At 40.8% G+C, this 20780-nt stretch overlaps 1 protein-coding gene across 3 annotated transcripts in view; it reads left to right on the top strand.

The window, feature by feature from the left end:
* The window catches only part of col27a1b (collagen, type XXVII, alpha 1b), a 140308-nt gene that overhangs the window by 61036 nt on the left and 58492 nt on the right, over positions 1 to 20780 (top strand). For all 3 annotated transcript variants that reach the window (XM_039662061.2, XM_039662060.2, XM_039662063.2), the window contains exons 13-26: positions 2066 to 2119; positions 4969 to 5013; positions 5155 to 5208; positions 6657 to 6701; positions 8564 to 8617; positions 8775 to 8828; positions 8922 to 8975; positions 9454 to 9507; positions 9607 to 9660; positions 15540 to 15584; positions 16511 to 16564; positions 17679 to 17723; positions 17839 to 17892; positions 18105 to 18158. In XM_039662061.2, coding sequence (XP_039517995.2) covers positions 2066 to 2119; positions 4969 to 5013; positions 5155 to 5208; positions 6657 to 6701; positions 8564 to 8617; positions 8775 to 8828; positions 8922 to 8975; positions 9454 to 9507; positions 9607 to 9660; positions 15540 to 15584; positions 16511 to 16564; positions 17679 to 17723; positions 17839 to 17892; positions 18105 to 18158 — 720 coding nt within the window. The remainder of the gene's footprint in view (positions 1 to 2065; positions 2120 to 4968; positions 5014 to 5154; positions 5209 to 6656; positions 6702 to 8563; positions 8618 to 8774; positions 8829 to 8921; positions 8976 to 9453; positions 9508 to 9606; positions 9661 to 15539; positions 15585 to 16510; positions 16565 to 17678; positions 17724 to 17838; positions 17893 to 18104; positions 18159 to 20780) is intronic.

Genomic DNA, 20780 nt, shown 5'->3' with positions numbered 1-20780 from the left:
AAAAAGGCAGATAGATAGATAGATAGATAGATAGATAGATAGATAGATAGATAGATAGATAGATAGATAGATAGATAGATAGATAGATAGATAGATAGATAGATAGATAGATAGATAGATAGATTATTAGCAAAGGTCAAAACCATATGTACACCCATAATCATTCTCTATTTACCAAAATTGTGTTGGTCTGCATATTTTATTTTCAAAATAACTAGCCATTAAGATTTCAAGCTCATCTTTTTTCCAAAACAACTACCAATTATATGCAGTTCAAAGCACAAACGTGGTGCCAAGCACAGATCCATCTGTTCTTAATAAGCAGGGGTTTTTTTAACTCTGCAGTTCATTTTGATAGGCAGCACATTCCCCTCAGCCGTAACTTACTGTTTGCCTTGTTGGAGGACCAAAAAAGATCTCCACACAGTGCAAGTGTTGACATTGGCTTTCAGACAAGCACACGTTTAGCACACAGTGGAGTGCGATGTCATAGCTCTTGTCCTCTTATATAATGTAACAGTAGATAGAGGGGAAACAGTGCTGTCAGCGAATCCCTGCCGGTCCTCTTCTTGCTTCTCCTGGCTGTTGCCAGTGCAAGGAAACTCTCAGCCATGGAATTTCCTGCAGGGCTGACAAAGACGAGAACTGAGCTTGTTTCTGTGACTCGACATCAGGCTCTGTTTTCACCAAACCAGAATTGAGTGCAGCAGCCGTATGCTTTTTTATTAGTACTTTTTTATATGCTGTTGGGATTTATATGTATATATATATATATATATATATATATATATATATTTCATGTAATTATCAATGTTTGATACAGTTGGACTAGTTAATATGTTTGTGGAAAGAGTGATAGTTTTTCCCCATATCACTGAAAAAATAAATGATTTATATACATTATATATATATATATATATATATATATATATATATATATATATATATATATGTCTTAACTTATATGAATACTGTTGTGGTCAGAATTAATGGCACCCCTGGAAAATATATTCAAAAATGGCTGTAAAAAATTAATCTGCATTGTCTGTCCTTTTGATCTTTCATTTAAAAATGTGCAAAAATCTAACCTTTCATTTAAGTTAAAGAATTGAACGTGGGGGGGAATAAATGAAGAGTTCAGATGCAAAAGCCTCTAAATGCCATTTGAAATTTTCTTATTTAATGATGATTTTTATCAAACTTGTATATTTAAGTTCAGTAATTTCACTTAAATAACAATTAATAGGTAATTATCATTGCCATTTAAGTGAAATCACTGAACTTAAATATACAAGCTTGATAAAAATGATAATTCTAGAAGAAAATTTCAAATGGCACTTAGAGGCTTTTGCATCTGAACTCTTCAAATCTTTTTCCCCCAAAAACTTATTGACACCCTTTTATAAATACTTTTTGTAATCTCCTTTTGCCAAGATAACACCTCTGAGTTTTCTCATAAAACACCTGATGAGTTTGGAGAGACACACACATGCACACACACTGTATAGATTTATAATTATTTACTTTTGTTTTAAAAAAAATAAATAAAATATTACCTATATTCTGTACAGAGCAGTGTTTTCTGTATAGAGCAGTGATTCATTTCTGGTCAGTATTTATTATTAATCATTGATATATGGGTGGCATGACTGGTGCCAAACGAAAAAGAAAAATCTGATATTTGTCCTAACTTACCAACCTAACCACAGTAATAATAATACAAAAACATTCATTTTAATTTGTCACATAATCAAATAGTGGTAAAACAATTCTGGCCACTGACATATCCCTTTTCTAGGCTGTATATGAAATAGTGTTGGTGGTTAGAACTTTTTCTATCCAATTGCTTCTTTCCTGTGGCTGCTTTTTGAGATCTCATTTTTCAATTATGGAATGTTTCTGGTGTTACAGAGGTTTGTGCAGGATTAAAGCGAAAGGACAATGTTTACCATGTGGGAAACTGGAAACTGGAAATGCACAAATGGTATCTGCCCTGAGTCTAAGTGCGTTTTTTTCCACGTCTTGCACTGCTAAACTCTGCTGTCTCTCACATTTGTGTGTTCAGGGCTTTCCGGGAGATTTTGGGGAGCGAGGACCACCAGGACCTGATGGAAACCCAGTAAGTACTAGTGGTACATCAACCATTTGGTCAACTGCCATGTGGGGCAACTCAAGTTTTGTAATGCTAAGAGAGTTTTAACCATTGATGTTTGTGGTTATATTTATTATCAAGTTTAATGTATCAGAAAATTGCCACACAGTTGGAGAAAAGTTCACCAAAAAAGTCATCCCACAGTCTCCTAGCCTCTGCATGCCCTTTTTCTGCCTGTCATACACTGTTATGGACATATCATTATTCAAGCTGACCGGGCCACTTCAACCTCTACACTCTAATAAATACCTTCGATTTTTGCCACCACAATAACACACACAAGCCAGTTGGGCGTCCAGTGTGTGCTGCTCAATGTTGAATAATGGTAATGAGGAAATCAGCTGTCACAACTGGAGTCTACAGCAGAAATCTGTTTTTCCCATTACAGGGGTTGCTTCACTTCTGATCGTTTTACCATATTCTTTCCCTAATATTTCATGCTTGTTGTTCATGTTTCCATGTACCATAATATTATAAAAAGTATGTTTTTCTCTCACGTATTTACATATTATGAATTGTTGTAAGACTGCCCTAAGTAAATGTAATATTTTAGAAATGTATAGATGTGTATTGTCGAAAATGATTCTGCTGGAAAGACCGCAAAACCACATTTCACCAGATTGTTAATGTTATTTCCTAGACCAATCATCACAATTACTTACCTCTAACCTCGAGTATTAGACTTCAGCACATAATTCTTCACACACCATTTCAGTCTTGTGACTTGTTGAGGATACAGTGTATGCTCAATCAAACATTTACCTGGCAAATGATCCAAAAATGGGGATGGGACCCATATTGCAACTCCCCCAAAGCTATAGTTCACCAAAAAAAAAAAATTCTGTTGTTCCAAACTCCATTTTATCAGTAAAATAGTAGCCTCCAATCCATTAGGTGGTGAAAATGTTCACATGCTGCTTCTGCCCACCAACATAATTGATGCATTTCACCTTTCATTTTACCTTTTAAAATTGCTTAAATATCTGGTTGCTTTTCTCAGAGCATTTGAAATATGATCAGCAAAGCTGCATGGCTTTTTTGATTTTATGTACTGGGTTCACTCCTCTGAATGTATTAATTTTTGGATGAACTATCCCTCAAAGTTCTTATTAAGAGTAATAATCGTAAGTGTTCTTAGGCTATGTTTACACGGAAACGATTCTGAAGAGAAAACGCAAAAGTGGCCTTGCGTCATCACTTTTTATTCTGTGTTTGTGTTTGTGTTTGTGTGGGAAATCCGCGTGCAAATGGTGACGCAAAAGTGTGTGAAATTCAATGTAGTATGCATTCAGGCGGCTGTGAGCATACTACAACACCAAGTCCACGCGCCTGCGTACAACCTTCACTGTTAAGCGGACTTTTGCGTTTTTACCGTTTACACGGGAACGCGGCGGTGGAGCGTTTTTAAGATTTTACACTCTGGAGGGTGGTTTCACTTTTTTGCGTTTTTAAGCCTAAAAATGCCGTCGCCGTGTAAACGAAAGGCACATCCGATAAAATATTTTTACGTTTTCACCCGGAATCGTTCTCGTGTAAACGGGGCCTTAATCTAAATTCATCCTGACATATAATTAATAATATTATAAATTAATGTTATAGGTCTTATTGTGAACAATTTGTCCATGCATATGTTTTTTTTTTCCATAATGTAGTTAAAATGTCATAACTTTCACTGAAACGTCAGACTTCTCTCTGATGACATGCATAATGACGCAATAGATGGGTTTTTTTTATATTTTTTTATTCAAACCATTATTTAATTATATTTCAGCATAAAAATACATTGCTAGACAGGTAATGGACATAATCTAGCTATCATTTATTATTTATTTACGGCTGAAATGTGGCAGGTATATGTAACATGCAAAGTATTTATAATAATCTACCTTAATTAGCATTAAAAGTAATATAAGGATATTAGTTCTGCTGTTGTTCATATACGAGTAGTGATGTTGTACAATTAGGACGTTGTCAGACATAGAGTCATCAGTGTAGTGAGCCACGGTCCATACTGTTCTTACCAGTTCCCGAATATGTGTGCACAGTATACTGGTTCATGACCTAGGAAGCTTGATAGTTGATTGAGACGCACCCTTTGTCTGCAAAAAAAAAAAAAAAAAACAATCTAATCAACAGCTGAGTAATAGAATTAATTAGTCACCATCCTACATTTTACCTTTCGATAATCCATTTCACTTACTTTCACTTCAGTTTACTTGAGCTAATTACAAGCCACCTAGCAACATCCTAGAAATTATTTACACCTCCCTAGCAACAACGTGGAAGCACTCTAAAAACTACTCATTTGAAATGCACACTCATGTGAACTAACTTTGTCCTCTCTAACCCCCTTTAGCTGTCTGTATACTGAGCCAACAGTTGCTTAGCTTAGCGCTAACCTGAGCGCCTGACTCTGTCAACGCTGCTGTACTGTAACCCTAACTGTATCACAAAATGGACAAGACACGCACGCCTTCACTTCAATCCTATTCTTTCATCAGCAGTCACTCGGCAAGAGCAGCAGACCCATAACATCTCTCTGCTGTGTTTCAAAGAACAAGGAGAGCGAAAATACACAGGGGATTTTTTGGCCTGTTGCTGAGGGAGGAAGTTGGTATGGCAGGTAGCAGCCGGCCAGTCACGCCACACGACAAGCCCCTCTCTGTCCTCCACAGTGTGTCTCTTTCATTGGCTCACTGAGGGGTAGATGCAAGCCACAGATTATCTTACTATCAGGCAACAGAGGTCCCCCCCCCCCACCCTACCCCCCAGCGTCCTGCCAGTAACGCTCAGTATCTGTTCTCTGTTTCTCACAGGGAGAGATGGGTGCCTCAGGTCCTGTTGGCATCCCTGGTTTTATTGTAAGTGAACCAACATTAAGTTATTAACATCTAACCTTATATGATTCTTCCCTTGAGGACAGTGATTTCTGTTGGCATGTAATAATAATGCATGCAGTGTAATTGTTATGCTTGTTTATGCTTTTTATGTTTTTTTGGCAGGGTGATATGGGTCCTGTTGGAATTGTGGGTCTTCCTGGACTAATAGGACCAAAGGTGATTGCATTGAAATTAGCATGAATGTCCATGCTGAGAAGTGTGTTTCAAACAAGCCTAAATGGATTTGCTCATCTTGCTCAGCTGATTTAAGATGGTTTGGCTGGTCTCCCAGCCTGATAAGTACCCAGAAAACCATAAACCATAATAATAATAAAAAATCAGCTTGGCCAGGCTGTGAGAAAGGCTCACACACTACATTGGAATGACAAAAACAATTTTAACATGATTATTTTAACATACAAATGACACATATTAACTCTTTAACTTTCAAGATTTTAACTATCAAGAAAGTTAACAGATATCATTATTAGGAATACATAGTAGGTCATACATCTACAAAAAACAACAACATTGCTGTTCACCAGCACAACTATGTTTTGCATGCAAGCCGCTGGTGGTGGATTAACTACACCATCTCAGTTTTGCTTGAGAACAGCGTGAATATGCTATCCCAGCTCGAATAGTACTGTATAAACCAACCTGGACCAACATTGGAATTAAAGGGTTAGTTCACCCAAAAATGAAAATTAAGTAATTAATTACTCACCCCCATGCTGTACCAACCCCGTAAGACCTTCGTTCATCTTCGGAACACAAATGAAGATATGTTTTTAGATATAAATAAGATATAAATTTGAGAGCTGTATCACTACCACATTGGCTGCCTAAAAGACTGGCTCTTGACGGCCCAGAAAGTCAATGAAGAAAATGTTTAAAATCCCATGTGACTACCGTGGCTCAACTATAAGTTTATCAAGCGACGAGAATACTTTTTGTGCGAAAAATTTACCTATGACTTTATTCGACTATTCCTTTTCTTCCTTGTTGACCTGAAACGAGACTTCCTTAGATTTCCACGACGCATGCACGAGAATTGCGATCTCCTTCAACTACTTCAGTTCAATTCTCGTGCATGCGTCGTGGAAATCTAAGGAAGTCTCGTTTCAGGCCAACAAGGAAGAAAAGGAATATTCGAATAAAGTCGTTATTTTTATTTGTTTTTTCGCACAAAAAGTATTCTCGTCGCTTGATTATAGTTGAGCCGCTGTAGTCACATGGGATATTTAAACATTTTCTTCATTGACTTTCTGGGCCGTCAAGAGCCAGTCCCTTAGGCAGCCTATGTGGTAGTTATACAGCTCTCAAATTTAATCAAAAATATCTTCATTTGTGTTCCGAAGATGAACGAAGGTCTTACGGGGTTGGTACAGCATGGGGGTGAGTTATTAATGACTTAATTTTCATTTTTGGGTAAACTAACCCTTTAATGCTGGATTTTTCAGCACGGACAGAATTACATAATAGTGTGACTTTCTTTTTCAACTAGCATATTAATATGGATTAAAGTATAAATTCCATTTGCCTTCCCTGGGCATCAATTAATAAAACAATGGCCTATTGTACAAGTTCTTCTTAATAACATTTGTCTCTTGTGTGTCTTGCAGGGTGTGCCAGGAAACCCAGGGGAGCCTGGACTGAAAGGTGATAAGGTGATCTGAATGCCCTTTTATTAGCTTTTGCTTCTTCTGTATTTGATTGCTCAGAGCCACTTTTGAGGGAAACTGAGGTCAGCTGTAACATACCACAAGTCATCAGTCACAGATACAAAAAGTTTTTAAAAGGTTTGGGTTCAGTAAGATGTTTTTAAAGACAAAGTAATACTTTTATTTAGCAAGGATGCATTCAATTAAAAAAGGACTGTAAGGACATTTATAATGTTTCAAAAAAAATCTATTTCAAAGTGCTTTTGAATTTTGGACACACACAAAAAAATACTATAACAAAATGAAGCAGAAAACCTGTTTTAACATGGTTAATAATGACAGTAATAATTGTTGCTTAAGCACCAAATCAACATATTAGAACGATTTCTAAAGGATCATGGGTAACACTTTATTTGAAAGGGTGTGCATAAGACTGACATGACACTGCCATAAACATGACATAACACCTGTCATGAACATGAAGGAGTCTTTATGAATGTTTATGACTGTCGTCATTAAGTGTCATTCGGTAAATTATAACACTTTTAATGCAAAGTTGACATTGACTAAAATGTCTTTGTTATGACAACCTGACATTAACCAAGACAAAAATGTCTTGATTATGACAACTTGACATTAACCAAGAAATCATAACTACTCCAACGTGTTCCACTTTACTTGAGGTAAGGGGAAATATTAATGACACTGTTGTTAAAGCATTTGACAGTGTAATAACCCTTAATGACATCTTTATAACTAGTACAACGTGTCCCACTTTACTTGAGGACAAGTAAAATATTCATGTCACAGTTATAATGCTGTCATGACAACCAAAGTTAAAACCAACCATAACATATGACAGGGTAATGTAATGTTAACACAAAGCTAAATAACTTCTTTAAGTTGGATAATTAGACCTGTTATGACATATTTGTGACAGGTTGACAGGTTATGATTTCTTGGTTAATGTCAAGTTGTCATAACAAAGACATTTTTTTTTCTTTGTTAATGTCAAGTTGTCATAACAAAGACATTTAAACAATGTCAACTTTGCATTAAAAGTGTCATAAATAACCGAATGACACTTAATGACAACAGTCATAAACATTCATAAAGACTCCTTCATGTTCATGACAGGTGTTATGTCATGTTTATGACAGTGTCATGTCAGACTTATGCACACCCCTTCAAATAAAGTGTTACCCGGATCATGTGACACTGAAGATTGGAGTATCAATGCTGAAAATTCAGCTTTGCTATCACAGGAATATAATAAAATAATAAGCTTATAAAACTTTTAAAATAAAGTAAACAAGGTTCCTTGTTACAGTGAAAGTATACATTTAAGTACTGAGTAATATTAATTAACAATTTCTATTATACCTACTCTGCACATGCTCTGTAGAGTTCTCTGTGTGTGATTTGTAAACAGCTTTGACAGCTTTGTACTTAAATATCATATTTTGCTGCTAGGCAAGATATGCATAAGGCTTTGTTTCGGACAGCTACTCTGATCTCCATGTCTACAGTGAACTTCCTGGCACATTGTAACATGACCAAAGATATAGTTGAACTTGACTAATGCTGTGACGGAACTACTGGTACATCCAGACATAAAATGGACATGAAATGGAAGTTGTGTTGTGGCCCATTCACACCGAAAAAGAGAACTATTAGCGATCACTATATTAGCGTTATGTTTATTATAAGAACATGCTGCCGTTATGTCGTCTGCCGCTTTAAGTTGTTTTGATTAAAGATTATGAGGGCACAATTTTTATTCTATAAAAAAAAACGAGAATTGTAAATTTTTATTTCATGATGACTTTAGAGGCCATAGAATGACATTTCATTATCTCTGTTGACAGGGTGATGTCGGGTTGCCCGGAGAACCAGGGGAACCCGGATTTCAAGGTGACAAGGTATTTCAGCTAACGCCTTTTCTTTTGATTTATTCACACAGAGTCTATGTGTATATGTATGTGCATGCTTTTGTATTTATTTTTATTTTTTTGCATTCAAACACTCCAAATATTTTTTTTTTCTTTTTATTTGAATAACCATGTGCTGATTTTCCAGGGTAATCAAGGCTCACCAGGTTTACCAGGAATTCGAGGAAAGCTGGGACCACAGGTTAATTCGCTGGCTTACATTTAATTTTATTTTACCATGTTTATTTATTTAAAACCTTTAGTGTTGATTATACCAAGCTCATTTGTCTTTTAGGGTAAGCCTGGAGATCGAGGCCCAGATGGTTTGCCAGGCCCATCTGGCCCTGAGGTAATTGTGCCGTCACTTTAGGACAAGTGTATTCTATGGTCATCGCCTTCTCTACAGCTGCACACTGCAGTATCCAGCTGTGTCTATTATTGGATCATGTCCCTCCCCAAGTGTAATTCTAATTAAGTTAATGCACTAACTCACAAACAAGAAAATGAAGTATATGATTGAGAAGACATGTCTTTCAGTCTTTCTTTTTGGAGACATGTCTTTCAGCTGTTCAACAAGTGCGCTTTCATGTTTACTACATAAAACTGTGCTTGTTGAGAACTTGGCATTAGTAGTTCCTTCATTTTGTGTTCATTTGAAGTCACTACAAAGAAATGCCATTTAATTTGCCCACTCAGTCCTTTTAGAGTGAGAAGTTATAGTTGTGAGAGAGGGAGGGAGAATAGAGTACCTGTGACAGAGCGAGTCTTCTTAGATAAGGTATGGAGAAGACTTCCTCTTATTGTCTAATGTTGCTACTTTTTCTCAGGGTTTTCCAGGGGATATTGGGGCACCAGGACAGAATGGCATTGAGGGTCCAAAGGTGTGCATCTCTCTTCTTCATTAAAGGTTCCAAAAATTCATAATTCTGTCCCATATTGTAAAATGGTGGCAGATATGCTAATTTTTAGATACTTTCCAGGGGAATGCAGGAGGGAGAGGGATTCCAGGCCCTAGAGGAGTTAATGGACTTGAGGTAGGACCTGCTTATTCCTAAACCAGTGAAGGGCCTTACAAGGAAAACTGCATATAAATCCTGAAGTTATAGTTATAGTATAGTAAATTGTATTCTACAGCTGTTATATACAGTTATAAACAGTGTTCAATATAAAAATGTTTATGTGATAATTAACCTAAAAGTATTACTGTATGTCATTTAAAAACATAAAAAGTAATTTCATGAAAAAAGCTCAATACATTTGTAAGTCTTTTAGCATAAAGAAAGCAATTTATAGTCAAAATAAGAATGTTTAATAGGACCAGTTGTATAATTAAGTAGAATTAATAAATATTTGCTTTTGGGTGAAGGCATTTATGTTTGGCGACAAATCAGAACAAGACACATTCTTTTCTGCAAACCACAGGATTTTTGTGTAGCTTAGTTGTTGTAAACTCATCAGGACTTGGAGTTTTACCAATAGAGTGCCGAAGTTATGACGTCACTTTTTAGGCCAAAACGCAGAAGTGAGTTAGCATTTTAGCACTTCCGGTTCACTCGTCCTAAAGTCTATGGGCCCTATTTTAACGATCTGAAATGCAAGTATCAAGCTCGAAGCGCAAGTTACTTTGTGGGCGGGTCTTGGGCGCTGTTTCTATTTTACCGAGTTTAAAAGGGCTTGGTCTGATGTAGCTTCATTATTCATAGGTGTGGTTTGGGCGCTGGTGGTGAGAGAATCATCTACAGTGATGCGCGTTGTTCACACTCTGTAGTATTATGGCCAAGCATGCAAGCTTAAAATAGCATCTGAATGTACGTGCAAGCTGTGGCTGTTGCAAACTTTACCAGAACATTGAACCACAACTTGCACAAAATTAAAGCAAGTGAACAAGACCAATTTAGAGAAATGATGCATTACTTAATGTGGAAAATTACATTTAACTGTCTTTTTTTACGGTAAAAAACAAAAACAAAAAAACAATCAGATGCAGTGAGTTTGTTCATTTGACATTCGGCATGAATCCTTGAGCTGTCACAAAGAGAACTCTTCTCGGTTACAAATGTAACCCTCGTTTAGGGAACAGAGACATTCCCTCGGATGACGCCGAATGGGGTTTTGCTTTGAAGCCTATCAGCTTTGAGAAGTACAAAACGAGCCAATTGCAAAGAAATGCCATGGGTCTGTGGAATTTGCATGGTGCAACTCCTCCCCACCTCGTGGGTATAAAAGGAGGATTCCTGCAGAATGCAGATGTTTCTTTGCTGAAGACTGAGCTCATGTGATCCCCGCGGTACAGCGGAAAGTGGCAGGAAGACGGAACATCTCTGTTCCCTACTCAAGGAACGAAGGTTATATCCGTAACCGAGACATTCCCTTTCGTTGTCACTCTGAGTTCTGTCGGATGACGACGAATGGGGGCTCTGCAGATATCTGTTAGCGAGGTGCCATGTGCTAGAGCCCAAGATGATGCCACACTGTGGGTGGAGTGGGCAGTCACACCAAGGGGGCACGGTCGACCTTGCTGCTGGTATGCCAAAGCAATGGCGTCCACAATCTAGTGAGACAGGCTTTGCTTGGAGAGAGCCTTTTGCTTCATTTTCCCACCATAACAGACAAAGAGCTGGTCTAAGGTCCTGAAACACTGCGTTCTGTCTACATAGGCGCGAAGAGCACGTACTGAACAAAGCAATGTCAAGGCTGGGTCTTCTTCTTCCAGAGGCAGCACTTGCAGGTTCACCATCTGGTCCCAGAAGGGATTGGTAGGAACCTTGGGCACATATCCAAGCCGGGGTCTCAGGATCACGTGAGAGTAGGCCGGCCCAAATTCCAGGCACGCTTCGTCAATGGAGAATGCGTGCAGGTCCCCTACCCTTTTGATGGAGGCCAATGCAACCAGGAGCGCTATCTTCAGTGACAGGAACTTAAGCTCCACTGATTGCAAAGGCTCAAAGGGAGCACTTTGCAGGGCAGTTAAAACCACTGAGAGGTCCCAAGAGGGAACGAGAGGAGGGCGAGGAGGATTCAGTCTCCTCACTCCTATCAGGAACCTGATGATCAGGTCATGCTTCCCCACAGACTTACCTTCAACTGAGTCAAGGTGTGTGGCAATGGCGACAACATGGACTTTGAACCTAGAGGGAGACAGCCTTCTCACAAACCCATCTTAAAGGAAGGAAAGCATGATACTGATCAAACATCTCTGGGGGTCTCCACCAGTTGACAAAGAGGTTCCATTTCAACGCATAGACGTGTCTTGTGGACGACGCTCTAGTGGAAGTGATGGTAGCCACCACCACTGGTGGTAGGGTACTCAAGCCTGCCTCATCCCCTCTAGGTTCCAAAGATCGGGACAAGGCTGCCATAGGGTGCCCCGTCCCTGAGAATGGAGGTCCTTCCTCAGAGGAATTGGCCAGAGAGGTGCTGTCGCGAGGAGTAGGAGTTCGGAGAATCAAGTCCGGGTGGGCCAGTGCGGCGCGACCAAAATGACCTGTTCCTCGTTGTGGTGAGCAGGACGGCCGAGGGACGTGAGAGAAAGTCACGAGGCCGGTGGTGCGATTGCTAATGAGCAGCACCTGCGAGGCACACCGGTCTCGCATCTCTCACGAAGGAGCGGAGCCATAAAGGGGGAGCGACGGAGTGGATGATCGAGAGAGGAACAGGCCTGCTTTTATTTGTATTTTATATTTTATTTGGTAAGCCAGCAGTCGTCCGTGAGGGGCTGCTGGCCTACCAAATAAAATATAAAATACAAATAAAAGCAGGCCTGTTCCTCTCTCGATCATCCACTCCGTCGCTCCCCCTTTATGGCTCCGCTCCTTCGTGAGAGATGCGAGACCGGTGTGCCTCGCAGGTGCTGCTCATTAGCAATCGCACCACCGGCCTCGCGACTTTCTCTCACGTCCCTCGGCCGTCCTGCTCACCACACTCGTCTTCCCTAACTTTGTGCAGGCCTGAACCGGTCCCAAAACAGATGAACCGACAGGGGATGGAGTCGCCAATCTCCCGGGACGGGCTGAAGCCGTGAGAGCTCATCGGCTGCACATATAAATGCCATGAAGCGAACTCAGATGCTTCTGAGTCCAAATGAGGAGATGGCGGGAGTGTAGACCACCTTGACAGTTGATGTATGCTACAGTGGTGGTATTGTCTGATTGGACTAGTACATGTTGATGATTGAGCATGGCCTGGAATTAGCGCAGAGCAAGACATACAACCAGCAACTCGAGGCAATTGACGTGCCATAGGCGGTGGGGTGCACATAGCGCCCCAGCCCGTGGTAGAGGCATCTGTCGTTACAACAACATGACGGTAAGCTCGTTCCAGGGTCACTCCAGCCGATAGAAAACTGAGGCTTTACTACGGGTTGAAGGTCTGACGGCAGGTTGGAGCAAATCACAAATCAAAGCTAAAGAGGTCTCATATGAAGCAATCCGAGCGGTGTTGCCACGGCTGCAGATGCCAAATGCCCCAGGAGCCTCTGAAAAAGTTTTGGTTGAAACGCACTCTGCCCTCGAACTGTCTCAGGCAAGTCAGCAGTGACTGCATGCTCACTTGTGAGCTGCGCAGACATGGCGACTGAGTCTATGTCGATACTGAGAAGAGAGATCCTCTGCACGGGGCAAAGTTTGCTCTTTTCTCAATTGACCTGAAGGCCCAGATGAGCTAGGTGCCAGAGCACTAGGTCTCTGTGTTCTCAAACCTGGTCTCGAGAGTGAGCTAGGATCAGCCAGTTTTCGATATCAGGATGCGACCCCGTGTTCCCATAGGGGAACAAGGGCTGCTTCGATAACCTTCATGAAGACGCAAGGGGACAGGGCTTTTCAGGCTAGTTTGCTCGTAAGAAGCTGACAAAATCAGAGATGGCTTAAGGAGTGAAGAATTAACTTGGCTCCGAAGCAAAAACATATCTGCATTTTACCAGCGTCCTCCTTTTATACCCACGAAGTGGGGCGGAGTTGCACCATGGCAGACCCATGGCAGTTCTTTGCCATTGCTTCGTTTTTAAATACCCTAAATTGATAGGCTTCTAAGCAAAACCCCAATTGTCGTCATCCGATGGAACTCGGAGTGACAACGAAAGGGAATTCTGGTTAATGTCAATTTACGTTTTCACTGTAAACTATTAGATTACTTGTTCTTTTTCTCTTCCAAAAACTGTACATCTAGCAGTATTTTACTGTAACATTGCATTAAATATATCCTTAGATCTTTTACAGTTTTTCACCATATAGAGTAAAGGAACACACAGTTAACCAATTAACAGGCTTTTACCACAGCATTTTTACAGGCTTTTGCTTTTAAACTTGTTAATTTTTTACTGTGGATGGCCAAGAGTATAACGTTGAAATGTCTCAGAAACAACAACAATTTTATATAAATCATTTCTGTTTTAACACTCAAATGAATGTACACTAAATGGAAGAAAGTATTGGGACCATTGCACCAACAAGGACTGTAATGAAATTCTAAATACAAGGCATTAAAATGGAGTTGGTCGCCCATATAAAAGCTTCCATTCTTCCGGAAAGGCTTTCCACAATATTTTGGAGTGTTTCTGTGGGAATTTTTACAAATTCAATTTTTTTAAATTCATCCAGTAGAGCTTTAGTGAGGTCAGGCTCAAAAGGCCAGGCTCGCAATCTAGGTTCCACTTCATCCCAAAGGTGTTCGAAGGGGTTGAGGTCAAGGCTTTCTGCGGGCCGGTCAAGTTCTTCCACACCAAACTTTCCAACCATGTCTTTATGGGCCTTGCTTTGTACACTGGGGCACACTCATGTTGGAATAGAAAAGGGCTTTCTCTGAACGGTTCCTACAAAGTTGGAAGCAGAATTTGGTATATAAATATTAAGATTTCCCTTCACTGATCCCCAAAACAGCCCCATACCATTATCCCTCCTCCACCAAGCTTTACAGTTGGCACAATGCAGTCAGGCAGGTAACGTTCTCCTGGCATCTGCCAAACCTAGACTCGCCTGTCAGACTGCCAAACAAAGAAGAGTGATTCATCACTCCACAGAACACATTTCCACTTCTCCAGAGTCCATTGGCGGCGTGCTTTACCCCACTTTAGGCAACTTTTCACATCTTGCAACCCAGCACTAAGTAACCCTGCTGTGTAACTTTACATGGTCCTCCGCTTTGTGGCTGAGCTGCTTGCTGCTGTTACTAAATGCTTCCACTTTCCAATAATACCACTTACTGTTGACCATGGACTATCTAGCAGGGATTAAGTTTCATGAACTGACTTATTACAAATGTGGAATTCTATCACAATACAATGCTTGAATTCACCGAGCTCTTCAGAAGGACCATTTTTTTTCCCCACAAATGTTTGTAAATTCAGACTGCATGTCTACCCAGATAGCAAACTGACATTGAATCAACGTGGAAATATGACATCGAAACAACGTTGATCTGACATTGTTTTGCTCATCGAATTAACGTTGAACCAACGTCAGATGCGTCATTCTTTCAAAACTAACGGAAAATCAACTTGAAATCAACGCGTTGTTTCAACGTTATGAAAGCAAACCAATTTTCGATTTCATTTAGCTTTGAAGAATGCCGCGTCTGTCGTTGGTTCAATGTCATGAGAGACGTCGTTTCCACGTTGATTCAATGTCAGTTTGCTGTCTGGGTAGGTGCTTGATTTTATACAGCTGTAGCAAAGGGTCTGATTGAAACACCTGAATTCAAGAAAAAAGAGGTATGTCCCAATACTTTTGTCCATATAGTGTATATTAAACATATCTCTACTAATTAGAAGCTCATTAGAATCTAAGATGTTTTCAGATAGCTTTTGTGCATATACATATTGGAACAAAGATAAAAAGTTTAACATCCTCATCAATATAATGTATATATTTTTAGTTGCTTATTATTTCTAAAATTATAATGATCCTGTTTTAAACCACAGGGGGACCAGGGCCCAGTAGGGCCAGCAGGGGCTTCAGGACCAGAGGTGAGATACCCACTAGATATATTGAGTTAAACTTGAATTAGACATCTTAGCTATCGCCACATTAGCCTAATAACCTGCTGACACTGTAATTTACTCCGTGGCTTATGACCAGAGGCTTTCCTTTAAAGCTATTGGTTCATGTTTTGTTATAACGATAAGCTCCGTTGTTTGTACACCTTCACATTTTAAATGTGGTATGATTGCTAATGGTGCTTACAGTATTTGTGACCAATCTATTCCAGCCTGTTCATATTGCGATTGTTGCATCGGTGGCCTCTTTTTCTTTATAAATTTGTTATGTTATAGTTGAGCATTGGTGATAAAAAATAGACTTCACAGACTCCTGTTGTTTTATGTCACTCTGCAAAGACTTTTATAATGTGTGAGTTTCAAACCCTCCAAATATAACAATTTTCTCGCTCCCAAAACAATTTCACAAAAGTTTATTGCTCTGAATGCTACATCGAGGATTCCGGACTCAGCAATGATTGTATAAATTGTAGTGAAGAATAGTCTGTCCTCATGCCAAACCCTGACATACAAACACAACTGCCTGTACCTGGCAGCAAGAGATTTATCCAAATTAACAGTTCATTGCATTTAACACAGTTTTTCATGCACAGACCTTGCCAAAGCACCCACAGTCTGGGCAGTATGGATAATTTAGCTAATAAGACAAGATGGGTCAGACATTAGCTAATAGATGACCAGAGAAAATCCATCCAGTCTCCAACGTAAACACTTCTTTGTGAGACTCAGAGTGACTGATGCTTCTGTTTCTGGGTTATTTAATGAAACTGCTCTCTCTGGGAGAGCTGATTTGTTGGTGAGAGGAGGAGATTGGTCCCAGGAACAGGAGATAATGAGTTGTCAGGGAGTAGATTCAGAGGATTTGGAGTCCAGGGTCATTTCTGCTTTCTGTTCAGGGCAGACCTGGGAGGAAGGGTTTCCCTGGAAATCCAGGGGATGATGGAATGAAGGTAACAATTCATGACAGCCAAATGACAACTATAATTTAGATTCCAATTTTCCTTTCAAATGTGTTTCTTCAACTATGGCCTAAAATCTTCAAACTCTGACTATTTGGTTTAATTTGTTAAACCATGTAAATACAGTACATTCACTCATTGTTTATTCCTTCCACATAGTTATTTCATCATCACAATGGTTTATCATGTTTAACAGCATTCTGTATTTTTGTTATACTATTTTGTAATAAATTTAATGTCTGATGGATTTTCTGTCAAATGCTCTCTAGAATCTGAAGCGTTCCACCCCCTACACTATAGATACAGTATACACTGAAGCTCTGGCTGAAATCTTTTTTATTTGTTCACACATTTACTATTTTCTGCATGGTGAATGGCACGTAGTGCACTATATAGGGGATATGGAACAATTCAGACAGTTTAAATATGCTTTCCTTTGGGGTAAATTAAGTTAGTGTCACGCAAACCGCTGCAATGCGCAATGCACACAAAGTCAGCTCTGAGTCAGAGACACAATAGCTATCAAATGCTGCTTTACCGAGCTCAATGGCTCTATGCAAGCTGTGATATAAATGAAAAGCTACTAGTTATTTTTTAAAAGAGAGCTGTTAAATATGTCCTGCCCTGTTTTCCTATTTCAGTGGAAATTACATCAACACATTGAATAATGCTGATTGTTTTAAGGCATCTCAGTGGGCCTTTAAGGCTAAAAATTTCATAGCTAGCCTTTTCTATATTCTGAATAATCACAGACAGGGCTGTACTTCGGGGTTTTCTAAATAAATGGGTCCCATAATTGACCTTTCTGGTAGGTTTGGGGTGTTTTGTTTATGTTACTTGTCAGCAGTTTGTGTTAACATAAATCCCACCCTATCTTGATTTGATTGGTCAACTCAAACATTTTAGCATTGACCACTGGTTAAGCAGCAATATATAGGATCATAGTTGAAGAAACACCCTTTACTTTTTTTTTATTTACACCCTTTATTGTTACCAATAATGCATAAATAAGTCTTCTTTTTAACTAGATGTTATTATGTTGTTAATGATTAAAATGAACAGCTAAGAGAGTTTTTGTATTACAAATCTTGCCCCTTTGCTCTAGGGAGAGCCTGGAACCACTGGAAATCCTGGGATGCTTGGTGAGAGGGTAAAGACATTTTTGTATACATCTCTGGAAGCTTAATAAACATGTTAAATAATCAAATAATGAATTAAAGTTAATAATCTTTGATTGTTTTGTCCTTTTTTATTGTGTACAAAAGGGTCTTAATGGTTTCATCGGACCTTTTGGTGAGGTGGGGCTTGCTGGAGAAAAGGTCAGTAGGTCATTTGCTTTCTCTGCATTCAACTATGTGTAATCATGTTAAATTCCGATTAATCTTGGTTCCTGTTTCTGTGGCATGTTGTTTTTAAATCAAAACTTAGACATTTATGTTGGTTTTATATGATGGTCAATGTTGTCCTTCCTTGATGTTAGTATTATCTTGTATTGTATTGTTTGGCTTAGATGTGTTTCTTGTGCTGTCAGGGAGATCGTGGTGAGATGGGTCTGCCCGGGCCACCTGGAGAAAAGGGAGCGATGGTAAGGAGTAAGTCTGGATCTCGTCTCTGCTCTCAGAGGAACTCTAATACCCACTTAACCTTGAGCAGTCACTATAACTCAAAGAGCTACAATGGTTGGAAAGTAGCAGTATGTGGGAAAATGCCTCATCAGCCATTTTCCATTCATGAGATAATCAGCTAGACCACTGCAAGAGTCATTTCCCTTTCAATGACATAAGGAAATTGTGGCCTTTTGCCGTGTAAAGTGGTTTGGGCCACTCCAAAGAAATCCTAGTGCAACCTTCCTGCCTTTCCAAGAAGCTTTGTCGTCATTTCAATGTTTCATCAGTTCCTATAACACTTAAAACTGTCTGCATGTATTTGGTGCCCATGGCAATACAAAAAAATATTCATTGTTAACTTTTGTGCACTTGCCAGCAAACCACATGGGAGTTTTCCTTCGCGTAGGTTTACATCAGAAATTAATCATGCTTATGAAAGCCCTTTCTTCTACACTGCAAAAAAAAAAGTTTTTCAGCAAAAATATCTAAAAGTCCTTACAACGCTTGCATAAGATATTAGGGTTTTCATAGGTTGATGTATTTTTTTTCTTACTGCACTGGCAGATTGTTTCACTTGTTTTTAACTTGTTTATAGTCTCGATAAATGAACAAATCTGCCATTGGAGCAAGACAAAATATATTCTCTGAAAGCAAGAAAACGTCTCGGGTTATGACTATAACCCTTGTTCCCTGAGAAGGGAACGAGACACTGCGTCGATAAAATCGACTCTTTGGGGACGCTCCCTAAGCGTGCGCCTCTGAAGTATGAATGAAACTAATCCAATCCTGATTGGTGTTGCGTCGTGACGTAACATGTGACGGCATACCCGGAAGTATAAAAGTGACGCTGTCACAACACACACTAGCCTCGCGATGAAGCAAGACGCTCAAGGGTCTGAAAAGGGGGCGTGGCAACACGACGCAGTGTCTCGTTCCCTTCTCAGGGAACAAGGGTTATAGTCATAACCCGAGACGTTCCCTATCGAGGGAACTCAACACTGCGTCGATAAAATCGACTCTTTGGGGAACGAGTACCCACTAGGCCACGCACCGAACAGACCCGCCCCAGAGTGAAACTGATTAGGCACTCAGCAAGGGCCGAGTACGTGTGCACCGGGCGTACTGGGAAGGCTGAGACTGTAAAACCTGATGAAAGTATGCGGGGTAGCCCAGCCGGCTGCCTCACAAATCTCCTGCAGAGGTACTCCCGACAGAAGGGCCCTAGAGGAAGCCATGCCTCTAGTCGAGTGAGCCCTTAAGGCCAAAGGTGAAGGAACCCCACGCACCTTGTAAGCCTCAGTAATAGCCTGGACAATCCAGTTACTTATAGTTTGTTTGGTCGCCGGGAGCCCCCTCTTAGGTGACCCAAAGCATACTAACAACTGGTCAGATCTTCTCCAAGAAGCAGACTTTTCCAAGTATACACTCAAAGCTCTGACGGGGCAGAGCAAGTGAAGCCTCTCTTCTCCCGCCGACACATGAGGTGGAGGATGGAATGCCTGAAGGACTACAGAGCGAGCCGTACTCGAAGGAACTTTAGGCACGTAGCCCGGACTCGGGTGCAAAAAGGCCTTTACTTTGCCAGGGGCAAACTCCAAGCAAGCTGGCGTTACCGCCAGGGCCTGGAGATCTCCCACCCTCTTAAGAGAGGTAATCGCTAAGAGAAAGACCATTTTCAACGTTAAGTCCTTAGGTGAAGCCGACTCTAAAGGTTCGAAGGGAGCGAGGGACAACCCTTCCAGAACTATTGCCAGATCCCAGGCAGGCACCCTGGACCTGATCGCCGGCCTCATCCTCCAAGCACCACGGAGAAACCTAATGACCAACTGGTGCCTCCCCAGAGGTCCACCATCTACTGGCGCGTGGAAAGCCGAAACGGCAGCCACGTACACCTTAAGAGAGGACGGGGAGAGACCCGCAGAGAAACGATCCTGAAGGAATTCCAGAACTGAAGCCACTGGGCAGTTTACTGGATCCAACCTTCGTTCTCCACACCAAGTGTGAAACACCTTCCACTTGAGGCCATATAATCTCCTGGTAGATGGGGCCCTAGAGCTAAGTATGGTTTCAACCACCTCAGCTGATAAGCCAGCATTTAGGTACTGAACCCCCTCAGAGGCCAGACCCACAGCTTCCACAACTCTGGGCGAGGGTGGAAGATTGTGCCCTCCGCCTGAGACAATAGATCCCTCCTCAGAGGAATCGGCCATGGCGGAGCTATGAGGAGTGATATTATATCCGAGAACCATACTCGTGTCGGCCATCTCGGGGCAACCAGAAGTAGACTGATGCCCTCTTGACGGACCCTCTCCAGGACCCCTGGGAGCAGAGCGATCGGGGGGAAAGCATACAGGCGAAGCCTCGGCCAAGCCTGTACCATGGCATCCAACCCCAGTGGGGCTGGATGTGAGAGGGAGAACCAAAGTGGACAGTGGGACGTCTCTCGAGACGCAAACAGATCCACTTCCATCGGTCCGAACCTCTCCCATATCGACTTCACCACATCCGGATGAAGTCTCCATTCCCCGGGCCTCAGCCCCTGCCTCGACAGGATGTCTGCTCCCCGATTCTGAACCCCTGGGATATACATTGCCCTTACT

This window comes from Pimephales promelas, chromosome 4 (genome assembly GCF_988280905.1).
Source record: "Pimephales promelas chromosome 4, fPimPro1.hap1.1, whole genome shotgun sequence".
NCBI classification, from domain to species: Eukaryota; Metazoa; Chordata; class Actinopteri; order Cypriniformes; family Leuciscidae; genus Pimephales; species Pimephales promelas.
The sequence above is the reverse complement of the archived record's forward strand: the minus strand, read 5'-3'. Positions and strand labels throughout refer to the sequence as shown.